The 15,718-nt window shown below is 56.2% G+C and overlaps 1 protein-coding gene and 1 non-coding gene across 2 annotated transcripts; both read left to right on the forward strand.

The window, feature by feature from the left end:
* The first annotated feature begins 1,234 nt into the window (after window positions 1-1,234).
* On the forward strand, window positions 1,235-10,439 carry LOC110476660 (uncharacterized). The gene is made up of 11 exons (XM_085565816.1): window positions 1,235-1,305; window positions 3,212-3,286; window positions 3,533-3,607; window positions 3,704-3,796; window positions 4,693-4,816; window positions 5,867-6,069; window positions 7,442-8,140; window positions 8,600-8,680; window positions 9,029-9,217; window positions 9,320-9,560; window positions 9,786-10,439. Exons 2-11 carry the CDS (start codon window positions 3,215-3,217, stop codon window positions 10,106-10,108), a joined length of 2,100 nt encoding a protein of 699 aa, XP_085421942.1. The 5' UTR covers window positions 1,235-1,305; window positions 3,212-3,214; the 3' UTR covers window positions 10,109-10,439.
* A 4,705-nt stretch (window positions 10,440-15,144) lies between these two features.
* Window positions 15,145-15,217, forward strand: TRNAK-UUU (transfer RNA lysine (anticodon UUU)). The gene has a single exon. It is a non-coding gene; the product is annotated as a tRNA-Lys (tRNA).
* The last annotated feature ends 501 nt before the right edge of the window (window positions 15,218-15,718 follow it).

The following is a 15,718-nucleotide window of genomic DNA, read 5'->3' on the forward strand; positions in this document are numbered from 1 at the left end:
CTGAGGGGAACTGGGGTAAACTGGGAGGGGCCCAGTCCTTGGCACAGGGACACCAGTATCCCCCAGTATATCCCAGTATGGCCCCAGTATATCCCAGTATGGCCCAGTACAGCTCCCTACACCCCAGGGACCCTGTCCCAGTCCCTCCCAGTCCATCCCAGTCCATCCCAGTGCCCCTTGTCCCCCGTCCCTGCCTTGTCCCTCTGTCCTGTCCGTGTGTCCCTCTGTCCCCTCCTGTCCCTGTCCCCTCATCCCCCACCCCCCGTCCCTCTGTCCCTGTCCCTCTCTGTCCCTCTCTGTCCCCTCTCTGTCCCCTCTCTGTCCCTCTCTGTCCCCCCCTGTCCCCTCTCTGTCCCCTCTCTGTCCCCTCTCTGTCCCCTCTCTGTCCCTCTCTGTCCCCCCCTGTCCCCTCTCTGTCCCTCTCTGTCCCCCCCTGTCCCCTCTCTGTCCCCTCTCTGTCCCCTCTCTGTCCCTCTCTGTCCCCCCCTGTCCCCTCTCTGTCCCCTCTCTGTCCCCTCTCTGTCCCTCTCTGTCCCCCCCTGTCCCCTCTCTGTCCCCTCTCTGTCCCTCTCTGTCCCTCTCTGTCCCCTCTCTGTCCCTCTCTGTCCCTCTCTGTCCCTCTCTGTCCCCTCTCTGTCCCCTCTCTGTCCCTCTGTCCCTCTCTGTCCCTCTCTGTCCCTCTCTGTCCCCTCTCTGTCCCTCTCTGTCCCTCTCTGTCCCCTCTCTGTCCCTCTCTGTCCCCTCTCTGTCCCTCTCTGTCCCTCTCTGTCCCCTCTCTGTCCCTCTGTCCCTCTCTGTCCCTCTCTGTCCCCTCTCTGTCCCTCTCTGTCCCTCTCTGTCCCTCTCTGTCCCTCTCTGTCCCTCTCTGTCCCCTCTCTGTCCCTCTCTGTCCCTCTCTGTCCCTCTCTGTCCCTCTGTCCCCTCGCTGTCCCCTCTCTGTCCCTCTCTGTCCCTCTCTGTCCCTCTGTCCCTCTCTGTCCCTCTCTGTCCCCTCCCTGTCCCCTCTCTGTCCCCTCTCTGTCCCCTCTCTGTCCCCTCTCTGTCCCTCTCTGTCCCTCTGTCCCCTCGCTGTCCCCGCACAGGTGACAGCCCGCGCGGGGCGGTGGCACCGGGGGCTCGGGAAACTCTGAGTCACGGCCGCGGGGCCAGCGGGGGGGACGGGGACAGCGACAGGGACAGGGACAGGGACGGGGACAGCGACAGCGACAGCGACAGCGACAGCGACGGGGACAGGGACGGGGACAGGGAGGGGACAGCGACAGCGACAGCGGCCACACCTGGGGACAGCGGCAGCCGCGGCCACGGGTGAGACACCCGGGGACACTCGGGGACAGCTGGGCCACCCCCCGGGACACCCTTGGGGACAGCGGGGGACCTTTGGGGACAGCTGCGACACCCCGAGGACATCTGTGACACCCCGGGGACAGGTGGGGACCTTTGGGGACAGCTGGGGACCTTTGGGGACAGCTGCGACACCCCGGGGACCCCTGGGGACAGCTGGGGACCTTTGGGGACAGCTGCGACACCCCGGGGACAGGTGGGGACCTTTGGGGACAGCTGGGGACCCTTGGGGACACCTGGGGACCCTTGGGACACTCAGGAGCTCCCCTGGGGACAGCGGGGAAACCCTTGGGGACAGCTGGGGACCTTTGGGGACAGCTGCGACACCCCGGGGACATCTGTGACACCCCGGGGACAGGTGGGGACCTTTGGGACACCCCTTGGGGACAGGTGGGGACCTTTGGGACAGCGGGGGGAGCCTTGGGGACAGGTGGGGACCTTGGGGACACTCAGGGGCACCCCTGGGGACAGCTGCGACACCCCGGGGACAGGTGGGCCACCCCCCGGGGCACCCTTGGGGACAGTGGGGGGACCCCGGGGACAGGTGGGGACCCTTGGGGACAGCTGGGGACCTTGGGGACACTCAGGGGCACCCCTGGGGACAGGTGTGACACCCTGGGGACATCTGTGACATCCCGGGGACAGGTGGGGACCCTTGGGACACCCCTTGGGGACAGGTGGGGACCTTGGGGATACTCGGGGACAGCTGAGCCACCCCCCGGGCACCCTTGGGGACAGCGGGGGGACCTTTGGGGACAGCGGGAGAACACCCCGGGGACAGCGGGGGGACCCTGGGGACACTCGGGGACAGCTGAGCCACTCCCGGGGTGCCCTTGGGGACAGCGGGGGGACCTTTGGGGACAGCGGGAGAACACCCCGGGGACAGCGGGGGGACCCTGGGGACACTCGGGGACAGCTGAGCCACTCCCGGGGTGCCCTTGGGGACAGCGGGGGGACCTTTGGGGACAGCGGGAGAACACCCCGGGGACAGCGGGGGGACCCTGGGGACACTCGGGGACAGCTGGGCCACCCCCCGGGGCAGCCTTGGGGACAGTGGAGGGACCCTTGGGGACAGCTGTGACACCCTGGGGACACTCAGGGGCACCCCTTGGGGACAGGTGGGGGCCCTTGGGACACTCGGGGCCATCTGGGCCACCCCGGTGACACCTGGGGACAGCGGGACAGGTGGCACGGGTGACACCGGTGGCACTCGGACAGGTGGCACGGGTGACACCGGTGGCACTCGGACAGGTGGCGCGGGTGACACGGGTGGCACTCGGACAGGTGGCACTGCTGGCACGGGTGGCACGGGTGGCACTGGGGGGGAGGGGAACAGGTGGTGAGGGGGAGGGGAGGGGGGAGGGGACAGCGGGGCTGGGCTGCTTGTACTGGTTTGTACTGGTTTGTACTGGTTTGTACTGGTTTGTACTGGTTATACTGGTTATACTGGTCATACTGGTCATACTGGTTTGTACTGGTTTGTACTGGTTATACTGGTTTGTACTGGTTTGTACTGGTTTGTACTGGTTTGTACTGGTTATACTGGGTTATACTGGGTTATACTGAGTTATACTGGTCCATACTGGTTTACACTGGTCCATACCGGTCCATACTAGTTTATACTGGTTTATACTGCTTTATACTGGTCTATACTGGTTTATACTGGTTTGTACTGGGTTATACTGGTCCATACTAGTTTATACTGGTTTATACTGGTTTATACTGGTCCATACTGGTCCATACTGGTCCATACTGGTTTACACTGGTCTCTACTGGTCCATACTGGTCCATACTGGTTCATACTGGTCCATACTGGTCCATACCGGTTTATACTGGTCCATACTGGTCCATACTGGTTTATACTGGGCAGGCCATGGACGCCCCCTCCGATGAAGGTGACGATGACGATGACGAGCAGCCGCTGTCCCAGGAGCGCCCCCTGCAGGTCCGGACTGGTTTGTACCGGTTTCTACTGGTTTGTACTGGTTTCTACTGGTTTGTACTGGTCCACACTGGTTTGTACTGGTTTATACTGGTTTGTACTGGTTTATACTGGTCCACACTGGTTTGTACTGGTCCATACTGGTTTGTACTGGTTTATACTGGTCCATACTGGTTTGTACTGGTCCATACTGGTTTATACTGGTCCATACTGGTTTGTACTGGTCCATACTGGTTTGTACTGGTTCAGGCCCGTGGTGACGATGAAGGTGACGATGATGATGACGAGCAGTCACTGGCGCGGGCCCAGGAGCGCCTCCTGCAGGTCCGTACTGGTTTATACTGGTTTATACTGGTTATACTGGTTTATACTGGTCCATACCGGTCCGGACTGGTCCATACTGGTTTGTACTGGTGGCAGATCATGGACGCCCCCTGGGAGGCCGCTGACGATGAAGGTGACGATGATGAGGATGAGCAGTCGGTGGCGCAGGCCCAGGAGCGGCTCCTGCAGGTCCGTACTGGTTTATACTGGTTTATACTGGTCTGTACTGGTCTGTGCTGGTTTATACCAGTCTGTACTGGTTCATACTGGTCCGTACTGCTTTATACTGGTCCACACTGGTATATACTGGTTTATACTGGTCTGTACTGGTCTGTACTGGTCTGTGCTGGTTTATACCAGTCTGTACTGGTTCATACTGGTCCACACTGGTATATACTGGTTTATACTGGTATGTACTGGTCTGTACTGGTCTGTACTGGTTTATACTGGTTTATACTGGTTCGTACTGGTCTGTACTGGTTTATACTGGTCTGTACTGGTCCATACCGGTCCGTACTGGTTTATACTGGTTTATACTGGTTTATACTGGTTTATACTGGTTTATACTGGTCCGTACTGGTTTATACCAGTCCATACCAGTCCATACTGGCCCATACTGGTTTATACTGGTCAATACCAGTCCATATGGGTCCATACTGGTCTGTACTGGTCCGTACCGGTCTGTACCAGTTTATACTATTCCATACCAGTCCATACTGGTTTATACCGGTCCGTACCGGTCCATACTGGTCCGTACTGGTTTATACCCGTCCGTACCGGTCCGTACTGGTCCATACTGGTCTGTACTGGTCAATACCAGTCCATACGGGTCCATACTGGTCTGTACTGGTCCGTACTGGTTTATACTGGTCCATACTGGTCCATACTGGTTTATACCGGTCCGTACTGGTCCATACCAGTCCATACTGGTCCGTACTGGTCCATACTGGTCCATACTGGTTTATACCGGTCCGTACTGGTCCATACCAGTCCATACTGGTCCATACCAGTCCATACTGGTCCATACCGGTCCGTACTGGTCCATACTGGTCCATACTGGTCCATACTGGTCTGTACTGGTCCAGGCGCTGATGTGCCGCGCCGCGCGGGCGCTGCCGCGCCGGGAGCTGTGCCAGGACTGGGAGCTGCTGGGGGAGCTCGGCAGCGGCTCCTACGGGCGCGTGCTGCTGGCACGGCCCCGGCGCGGAGGTGAGCGCACCTGGGCACACCTGGGCACACCTGGGCACACCTGGGGTGGTACCTGGGCACAATTGGGCACACCTGGGGATACACCTGGGCACACCTGGGCACACCTGGGCACACCTGGGCACATCTGGGCAACCTGGGGATACACCTGGGGGGACCTGGGGGGACCTGGGGATACACCTGGGCACACCTGGGCACACCTGGGCACACCTGGGGTGGTACCTGGGCACACCTGGGCACACCTGGGGCATCTGGGGCATCTGGGGCATCTGGGGGGGCACCTGGGCACACCTGGACACCCCTGGGCACACCTGGGGATACACCTGGGGGGACCTGGGGCATCTGGGGATACACCTGGAGGGGCACCTGGGCACACCTGAGCACACCTGGGGGCACCTGGGCACACCTGGGGATACATCTGGGGGGACCTGGGGCATCTGGGGATACACCTGGAGGAGCACCTGGATACACCTGGGCACCCCTGGGCACACCTGGGGATACACCTGGGCACACCTGGGGGCACTTGGGGGGGCACCTGGGGGGGCACCTGGGGGCATCTGGATACACCTGGGGGGGCACCTGGGCACACCTGGGCACACCTATGGGGGCACCTGGGCACACCTGGGGTGGCACCTGGGCACACCTGGGCACACCTATGGGGGCATCTGGGCACACCTGGGGGACCTGGGGACACTTGGGGATACACCTGGGGGGACCTGGGGCACCTGAGATGCACCTGGGGTTCCTGGGGAAACCTGGGGATATCCACAGATGTGTCACCTGTCCCAGGTGTGTCACCTGTCCCTGTCCCAGCTGTGTCCCTGTCCTGCTGTGTCCCCCGTGGCTGACCCAGGTGTGCCCTCACCTGCACAGGTGTGTTCCCTGTCCCAGCTGTCACCTGTCCCAGCTGTCACCTGTCCCAGCTGTCACCTGTCCCAGGTGTGGTCCCTGTCCCAGCTGTCACCTGTCCCAGCTGTGTCACCTGTCCCAGCTGTCTCACCTGTCCCCGCTGTGTCCCCCGCGGCTGACCCAGGTGTGCCCTCACCTGCGCAGGTGCGCGGGTGGCGCTGAAGCTGCTCTCCAAGGAGCGCACGCCCAGGTGGGGCTTCCTGCGGGAGTTCTGCACTCACCTGTGCCTGCGGGGGGCGCTCACCTGCGTCCAGGTGCTGCCGCTCGCCTTCGAGACCCCCACGGAGTTCGGCTTCGCCCAGGAGCTCGCACCTGCCGGGGACCTGTGCGGGCTGCTCACACCTGGGGTGAGTGACAGGTGAGACGGGGACACCTGGGACACCCGGGACACCTGGGACACCTGGGACAGGTGAGGGACAGGTGAGACAGGGGACACCTGGGACACCTGGGACACCTGGGACACCTGGGACACCTGGGACAGGCGAGGGACAGGTGAGGGACAGGTGAGGGACAGGTGAGACAGGGGACACCTGGGACACCTGGGACACCTGGGACAGGGGGAACAGGTGAGGGACAGGTGAGACAGGGGACACCTGGGACAGGTGAGACAGGGGACACCTGGGAGAGGTGGGACAGGTGAGGGACAGGTGAGACAGGGGACACCTGGGACACCTGGGACAGGTGAGGGACAGGTGAGGGACAGGTGAGGGACAGGTGAGGGACAGGTGAGATGGGGACACCTGGGACACCTGGGACAGGTGAGGGACAGGTGAGGGACAGGTGAGACAGGTGGGACAGGTGGGACAGTGGGACAGGTGAGACAGGTGGGACAGGTGAGGGACGGGTGAGACAGGTGGGACAGGTGGGACAGTGGGACAGGTGAGACAGGTAGGACAGGTGAGGGACAGGTGAGTGGCAAGGGGGGACAGAAGCACACCTGTGGGGGAGGACAGGTGTGCACAGGTGACCTCTCAGGTGACACAGCGCTGGCTGGGTGACAGTGCTGAGTGTCCCCAGGTGATCCCAGGTGTGTTCTCCCCTCCCCAGGTGTGACCTCAGGTGTGTCCCAGCTGTGACCCCAAGTGTGTCACCCCTCCCCAGGTGTGACCCCAGGTGTGTTACCTATCCCCAGGTGACCCCAGGTGTGTCCCAGGTGTGTCCCCGTCCCCAGGTGTGACCCAGCTGTGTCCCCATCCCCAGCTGTGTCCCAGGTGTGTCCCAGCTGTATCCCTGTCCCCAGGTGTGTCCCAGCTGTGTCCCAGGTGTGACCCCAGCTGTGTCCCCGTCCCAGGTGTGTCCCAGGTGTGTCCCCATCCACAGGTATGTCCCAGGTGTGTCCCAGCTGTGACCCCACCGTGTCCCCATCCCCAGCTGTGTCCCAGATGTGACCCCACCTGTGTCCCCGTCCCAGGTATGTCCCAGGTGTGTCCCAGGTGTGTCCCAGCTGTGTCGCTGTGTCCCAGGTGTGACCCCAGCTGTGTCCCAGGTGTGTCCCAGGTGTGTCCCCGTCCCCAGGTGTGTCCCAGGTGTGTCCCTGCTGTGTCCCCGTCCCCAGCTGTGACCCCGCCGTGTCCCCGTCCCCAGGTGTGTCCCAGCTGTGTCCCAGGTGTGACCCCAGCTGTGTCCCAGGTGTGTCCCAGGTGTGTCCCCATCCCCAGCTGTGTCCCAGGTGTGTCCCAGCTGTGTCCCAGCTGTGACCCCACCATGTCCCATCCCCAGGTGGGCCTCCCGGAGCCGCAGGTGAAGCGCTGCGCCGCCCAGGTGTCCTCGGCCCTGGCTTACCTGCACGGCCACGCGCTGGTGCACCGCGACCTGAAGCTGGACAACGTCCTGGCCTTCGACCGCCGCTGCCACCTGGTCAAGGTGGGCGACTTCGGCCTGACGCGCGTGCAGGGCTGGCAGGTGCGGCCGGCGCGCGGCCCCGCGCCCTACTGCGCGCCCGAGCTGCTGCAGGTGCGCGCAGGTGAGGCGCGGCGGCGGCACCTGGAGCCCGCGGCGGACACCTGGGCGTTCGGCGTGCTGCTCTTCGCGCTGCTCACCGGCACCTTCCCCTGGGCCTCACCTGAGCGCTCCGACCCCGCCTTCCGCCGCTTCCGCACCTGGCAGGGCGGCGGCCGCTCAGGTGAGCCGGGTGCGGCCCGGCCGCCGCGCACCTGGCGGGGCCTGGGGGCCGAGGGGATGGAGATGCTGCGGGGGTTGCTGCACCCCCGGCCCGCGCGGCGCTGCCCACCTGGAGAGGTGCTCAGGTACCTGGGAGGGGCCTGGGCAGGTGAGCGGGGACAGGTGGGAGACACGGGTGAGGGGGGGCAGGTGAGCTCTGACGGGGAGGAGGGACAGGTGAGCTCTGAAGAAGAGGAGGGACAGGTGAGCTCTGCAGGGGAGGAAGGACAGGTGAGTTCTGAAGAGGAGGAAGGACAGGTGAGCTCTGAAGGGGAGGAGGGACAGGTGAGCTCTGAAGGGGAGGAAGGACAGGTGAGCTCTGAAGGGGAGGAGGGACAGGTGAGCTCTGAAGGGGAGGAAGGACAGGTGAGCTCTGAAGGGGAGGAGGGACAGGTGAGCTCTGAAGGGGAGGAGGGACAGGTGAGCTCTGCAGGTGAGGAAGGACAGGTGAGCTGTGAACAGGAGGAAGGACAGGTGAGCTCTGAAGGGGAGGAGGGACAGGTGAGCTCTGAAGGGGAGGAAGGACAGGTGAGCTCTGCAGGTGAGGAAGGACAGGTGAGCTGTGAACAGGAGGAGGGACAGGTGAGCTCTGAAGAGGAGGAAGGACAGGTGAGCTCTGCAGGTGAGGAAGGACAGGTGAGCTCTGAAGGGGAGGAAGGACAGGTGAGCTCTGAAGGGGCGGAGGGACAGGTGAGCTCTGAAGGGGAGGAAGGACAGGTGAGCTCTGAAGAGGAGGAAGGACAGGTGAGCTCTGCAGGTGAGGAAGGACAGGTGAGCTCTGAAGGGGAGGAAGGACAGGTGAGCTCTGAAGGGGCGGAGGGACAGGTGAGCTCTGAAGGGGCGGAGGGACAGGTGAGCTCTGCAGGTGAAAGCGGCCAGGTGAGCTCTGAAGGGGAGGAAGGACAGGTGGGAGCTACAGGTGAGGGGGGACAGGTGGGAGCTACAGGTGAGAGCGGCCAGGTGAGCTCTGAAGAGGAGGAAGGACAGGTGAGCTGTGAAGAGGAGGGACAGGTGAGCTCTGCAGGTGAGGAAGGACAGGTGAGCTCTGCAGGTGAGGAAGGACAGGTGAGCTCTGAAGAAGAGGAGGGACAGGTGGGAGCTACAGGTGAGGGGGGACAGGTGGGAGACACAGGTGAGAGCGGCCAGGTGAGCTCTGAAGAGGAGGAGGGACAGGTGAGTTCTGCAGGTGAGGAAGGACAGGTGAGCTTTGAAGGAGAAGAAGGACAGGTGAGTTCTGCAGGTGAGGAAGGACAGGTGAGCTTTGAAGGAGAAGAAGGACAGGTGAGCTCTGCAGGTGAGGAAGGACAGGTGAGCTCTGAAGAGGAGGAGGGACAGGTGAGCTGTGAAGAGGAGGGACAGGTGAGTTCTGAAGGGGAGGGGGGACAGGTGAGCTCTGAAGAGGAGGAAGGACAGGTGAGCTGTGAAGAGAGGGGACAGGTGAGTTCTGCAGGTGAGGAAGGACAGGTGAGCTCTGAAGAGGAGGAAGGACAGGTGAGCTGTGAAGAGAGGGGACAGGTGAGTTCTGCAGGTGAGGAAGGACAGGTGAGCTCTGAAGAGGAGGAAGGACAGGTGAGCTGTGAAGAGGAGGGACAGGTGAGCTCTGCAGGTGAGGAAGGGAGCAGCCAGGTGAGCTTTGAAGGGGAGGAAGGACAGGTGAGCAGCCAGGGGAGCTCTGCAGGTGAGCAGGGACAGGTGAGATCATCAGGTGAGGAAGGACAGGTGAGCGACCAGGGGAGTGCTGAAGGGGACTGGGGACAGGTGAGCGGCCAGGTGAGCTCTGCAGGTGAGAGAGACCAGGTGAGCTCTGAAGGGGAAGAAGGACAGGTGAGCTCTGAAGAGGAGGAGGGACAGGTGAGCGGCCAGGTGAGCTTTGCAGGTGAGAGTGACCAGGTGAGCTCTGCAGGTGAGGGTGACCAGGTGAGCTCTGCCGGGGATGAAGGGAGCAGCCAGGTGAGCCCCACAGGTGAGAATTTTAGCGGCCAGGTGAGCTCTGCAGGTGAGATGGGACAGGTGAGACCCACAGGTGGGAGTGGCCAGGTGAGCCCCACAGGTGACTTTGGGTCCCCCAGTAGTCAGGTGAGGACACCTGGACAGGTGAGGGAAACACCCGGAAGTTGGATAGAAACACCTGGAGACGGGATAGAGACACCTGGACAGGTGAGAGGAACACCTGGAGATGGGCTGGAGACACCTGGAGTGAGATGGAAACACCTGGAGATGGGATAGAGACACCTGGACAGGTGATGGACACACCTGGGGTGGGCCCAGGACACCTGGAGAGTGATGGACACACCTGGACAGTGATGGACACACCTGGATAGTGATGGACACACCTGGAGAATGATGGACACACCTGGAGAATGATGGATGGACACACCTGGGCAGTGATGGACACACCTGGGCAGGGATGGACACACCTGGGCAGTGATGGATGGACACACCTGGAGAGTGATGGACACACCTGGAGAATGATGGACACACCTGGAGAATGATGGATGGACACACCTGGGCAGTGATGGACACACCTGGGCAGGGATGGACACACCTGGACAGTGATGGACACACCTGGGCAGTGATGGATGGACACACCTGGGCAGTGATGGACACACCTGGAGAATGATGGATGGACACACCTGGAGAATGATGGACACACCTGGAGAATGATGGATGGACACACCTGGGCAGTGATGGACACACCTGGGCAGTGATGGACACACCTGGGCAGGGATGGATGGACACACCTGGAGAGTGATGGACACACCTGGAGAGTGATGGACACACCTGGACAGGGATGGATGGACACACCTGGAGAGTGATGGACACACCTGGACAGTGATGGACACACCTGGACAGGGATGGATGGACACACCTGGGCAGGGACGGATGGACACACCTGGGGTTACCTGTGCTCACCTGGGGATCCCAAATTCAATAAAATTCCCGGGATTTTGCCTTTTTTTGGATTTTCTTTCTCTCTCTTTTTTTTTTTTTTTTACCTGTTTGGGTCTGAGGGGTGGGGGAGGGGCAGGAAAAATGAGGGGAAATGGAGGGAAAATGGGGAAATGGGGAAATGGGGAAATCTGGGAAAATGGGAAAAATGGGGAAATCTGGGAAAATGGGGAAATGGGGAAATTGGGGAAATCGGGGAAAATGGGGAAATGGGAAAATGGGGAAATGGGGAAATCTGGGAAAATGGGGAAAAATGGGGAAATGGGGAAATGGGAAAATGGGAAAATGGGGAAATGGGGAAATTGGGAAAATGGGGAAATCTGGGAAAATGGGGAAATCTGGGAAAATGGGAAAATGGGGAAATCTGGGAAAATGGGGAAATGGGGAAACTGGGGAAATCGGGGAAAATTCAGAAAAATGGGGAAAATGGGAAAATCTGGGAAAATTCAGAAAAAAGGGAAAATGGGAAAATCTGGGAAAATGGGGAAATGGGAAAATGGGAAAATGGGGAAATGGGGAAATGGGGAAAATGGGGAAATGGGGAAATGGGAAAATCTGGGAAAATGGGAAAATGGGAAAATGGGGAAATGGGAAAATGGGAAAATGGGAAAATGGGAAAATGGGAAAATGGGGAAATGGGGAAAATGGGGAAATGGGGAAATGGGAAAATCTGGGAAAATGGGGAAATCTGGGAAAATGGGGAAATGGGGAAATTGGGAAAATGGGGAAAATTCAGAAAAATGGGGAAAATGGGAAAATCTGGGAAAATGGGGAAATTGGGGAAATCTGGGAAAATGGGAAAATGGGGGAATTGGGGAAACTGGGGAAAATGGGGAAATTGGGGGAAATGGAAAAATGGGGAAATGGGGGGAAATGGGGAAAATGGGGAAATTGGGGAAAATCGGGAAAAATTCAGAAAAATGGGGAGAAACGGGAGAAAGGAGGGAAAAATGGGGGGGAAAGGGAAAAATGAGGAAAACTGGGGGGAAATGGGAAAGTGGAAAAATGGGGAAAGAAACAAAAAAGTGGGAAATCCCAAATCCCAAATCTCAATCCCAAATTCCAGATTCCAAATCCCCAATCCCAAATCCCAAATCCCAAATCCCCAATCCTAATCCCAATCCCGAAATCCCCAATCCCAATCCCAAATCTCAAATCCCAAATCCCAAATCTCAATCCCAAATTCCAGATTCCAAATTCCCAATCCCCAATCCCAAATCCTAATCCCAATCCCAAATCTCAAATCCCAAATCCCCAAATCCCAAATACCCCAATCCCCAAATTCCCGATCTCAAATCCCAAATCCCAAATCCCAAAGCCCAAATCCCAAATCCCAAATCCCAAATCCCAAATCCCCAAATCCCAAATTCCCCAATCCCCAAATTCCCGATCTCGAATCTTGAATCTCAAATCTCAAATCCCAAATCCCAAATCCCAAATCCCAAATTCCAAATCCCAAATCCCAATCCTGATCCTCAAATCTGAAATCCCGATCCTAAATTCCAAATCCTGATCCCAAATTCCAAATCCCCAAATCCCCATCCCAAATCCCAAATCCCAAATCCCAAATCCCAAATCCCAAATCCCAAATCCCAAATCCCAAATCCCAAATCCCAAATCAAAATCCCAAATCCTCTATCAAACTCAATCAAACTCAATCAAACTCTATCAAGCTCTATCAATCTCTATCCATCCGCGATTCCATCCGGAATTCCCTGCGGGATCCCCTGCAGGATTCCATCCCAAATTCCATCCTGGATCCCATCCCGGATTCCCCCACCAAATTTCCGGGAATTTTTCCCGTTTTTCAGGCCGGGATCGGACGGGATCTCTCTGGGGATCCGGCCTGTGGGAGCTTGGAACCACCAGGGAGGGATATATGGAATATTCATGTTTAAAAAATTAAATTTCTTCTTAAACACTCCAATTACCCACATTTTAATATTCCAAGCACCCCATAATCCTAAAACTAAGACCAACCCTAAACCAAACCCTGATCCTAATAAATCCTTCCCCTAAACCAAACTAAAATTTAATATTCAGAATATTCCCATTTTAATATTACAATTAACACCGAAACTCGCCCTGCCACTGACGAGGACCTTAAACCAAATTATAAATCAGACTGTAACCCTAATCCCAATCCTAATCCTAACCTGACCCTCACCCTAATACTTATCCTAACCAAAATTCATCATTAAATATTGAAATCGTTAGCATTTGAATATTAATTATACGCCAACCGTGCCCTGTGATTGACGAGGGTCCTGACCCTAATCCCGATTTTAACTCAAATTTTAAACCTAAACCTAAATATGACCGTGACCCTAAACTGTACCCTAACTCAAATTCAAATTTAAATATTCAAATTATCGCCATTTTAATATGACAATTATCCCCGAACCTTAACCTGGCACTGACAATGACCCTAAGGCAAGCCCCAACCCGAACCCTTTGGAAAATTTGCATTTAAAAAATAAATTCCATGTTGAATATTCAAAGAAATCTCATTTGAATATTCCATAAATTCACTGACAGTAACCACAACCCCAACCCCAACCCGAACCCTTTGGAAAATTTACATTTAAAAAATAAATTCCATGTTAAATATTCAAAGAAATCTCATTTGAATATTCCATAAATTCACTGACTAACCCTAACCCCGAACCCTTTGGAAAATTTGCGTTTAAAAAATAAATTCCATGTTGAATATTCAAAGAAATCTCATTTGAATATTCCAAATATTCCCTGACCCCAACCATGATCCTAACCCTAACCCTATTTGCTTTAAAAAAATATTTCAAAAATATTATATAAAATATATGATATAAAATATAATATTACATAAAAGATTCGATGATATTAAAAATTATATAAAATTTTAAAAATTAATTTATTCTCATTTAAATATACCAATTACCGCCTAATGAAAGGTGACAGCGAGGGGGACACAGAGACCGAGCAGGAGCGGGTGAGTCGAGAGGAAAAATGAAAATTGTGGTGGGAAAAATGAGAGGAAAAAGTGGGAAAAATGAGAGGAAAAGGGCAGAAAATGTGAGAAAAAATGGGAAATATGAGGGGAAAATAGATGGGAAAGATGAGGGGAAAAGGGCAGAAAAGGGAGAAAAAATGGGAAATCTGAGGGGAAAATAAATGGGAAACATGAGGGGGAAAGAGGGTAAAAATGAGAAAAAAGAGGGTGAAAATGAGAAAAATGGTAAAAATGAGAAAAAAGAGGGTAAAAATGAGAAAAATGGTAAAAATGAGAAAAAAGAGGGTAAAAAAGAGAAATAAGAGGGTGAATAATAATAATAATAATAATAATAATAACAACATTAACATTAACATTAACATTAACATTAACATTAACATTAACATTAAATAAAAAAATTAAAATTAAAATTAAAGTAAAACAAAAATTAAAATTGAATAAAAAATAAAAATTAAAATAAACCAACAATTTTATTCTAGTAGATTTATTTGACATCATATTGCTACATTATTTTAACATTATGCTTTATTTTTATTACTCCCGATAATTACAATTATTGTCATCACTGTCATGATTATTATCGTATTTATTAATAGCGACAGTAGGAATCAAAAATATCATAAACCCTTTCTTTTGGACCAACCCCCCCGGCCTCAACCCCGGTGAGTTAAAATCCCCGAAAACCTCGGGTTTTTCCCCAAAACCGCTTGATTTTCCCCAAATCCTCCGGATTTCCCTAAATCCCCGGGATTTTCCCCCAAATCCTCCGGATTTTCCCTAAATCCCCGGAATTTCCCCCAAATCCCGGAATTCCCCCCAAATCCCCGGAATTCCCCCCAAACCCCCGGAATTTTCCCAAATCCCCAGAATTTCCCCCAAATCCCCAGAATTTCCCCCCAAATCCCGGAATTTTCCCCAAACCCCCGGAATTTCCCCCAAATTCCCGGTTTTTCCCAAATCCCCGGAATTTCCCCCAAATCCCGGAATTTCCCCCAAATCCCCAGAATTTCCCCCAAAACCCCCGGAATTTCCCCCAAATCCCGGAATTTCCCCCAAACCCCCGGAATTTCCCCCAAATCCCGGAATTTCCCCCAAATCCCCGGCTTTTTCCCAAAATCCCCGGGTTTTTCCCCAAATCCCCAGAATTTCCCCAAATCCCCAGAATTCCCCCAAACCCCCGGAATTCCCCCCAAACCCCCGGAATTCCCCCCAAACCCCCGGAATTCCCCCCAAATCCCGGTTTTTCCCAAAACCCCCGGAATTTCCCCCAAAGCCGTGTCCCCGTCCCGCCTTGCCGCGCGCCGCCGGCGCTGCCCGCAGAGCCCGGATAGCTCAGTCGGTAGAGCATCAGACTTTTAATCTGAGGGTCCAGGGTTCAAGTCCCTGTTCGGGCGAGTTTCTTTTCAGCCCCTTTTTTCCCCTTTTCCCCGTTTTTTAACCATTTTTTAACCATTTTCTCCCCATTTTTCCCCATTTTTCCCCATTTTCCCCACTCCCGGCCTCCCGGGGGTCTCTTTTCCGGGGGGGTCCCACGCTCAGCGCTCTGGGCTCGGCTCCGGCGTGCGCAGCTCGTCCCTGGGTGTCCCTGAGGTGTCCCCGGGATGTCCTATGGGTGTCCCCGAGGTGTCCCCGAGGTGTCCCCAGGGTGTCCCCGAGGTGTCCTTGTTTCAGGGGTGTCCCTGAGGTGTCCCCGAGGTGTCCCCGAGGTGTCCCCAAGGTGTCCTCAGGGTGTCCCCGAGGTGTCCCCGAGGTGTCCCTGTTTCAGGGGTGTCCCTGAGGTGTCCCCGAGGTGTCCCCGAGGTGTCCCAAGGTGTCCTCAGGGTGTCCCTGAGGTGTCCCCGAGGTGTCCCCAAGGTGTTCCTGGGGTGTCGCTGTTTTGGGGGTGTCCCTGAGGT

This window comes from Lonchura striata, chromosome 37, assembly GCF_050655825.1.
Source record: "Lonchura striata isolate lonStrDom1 chromosome 37, ASM5065582v1, whole genome shotgun sequence".
NCBI lineage: Eukaryota > Metazoa > Chordata > Aves > Passeriformes > Estrildidae > Lonchura > Lonchura striata.

What these genes read in the sequence shown, in the direction of transcription:
- LOC110476660 (XM_085565816.1), top strand. Translation starts at nt 3,215, where the DNA reads ATGGACGCCCCCTCCGATGAAGGTGACGATGACGATGACGAGCAGCCG. An exon ending in CTGAAGAGGAGGAAGGACAG is followed by an intron (nt 8,141 to 8,599) that starts GTGAGCTCTGAA and finishes GAGGAAGGACAG; the next exon opens with GTGAGCTCTGAAGAGGAGGA. An exon ending in CTGAAGGGGAGGAAGGACAG is followed by an intron (nt 8,681 to 9,028) that starts GTGAGCTCTGAA and finishes GAGAGCGGCCAG; the next exon opens with GTGAGCTCTGAAGAGGAGGA.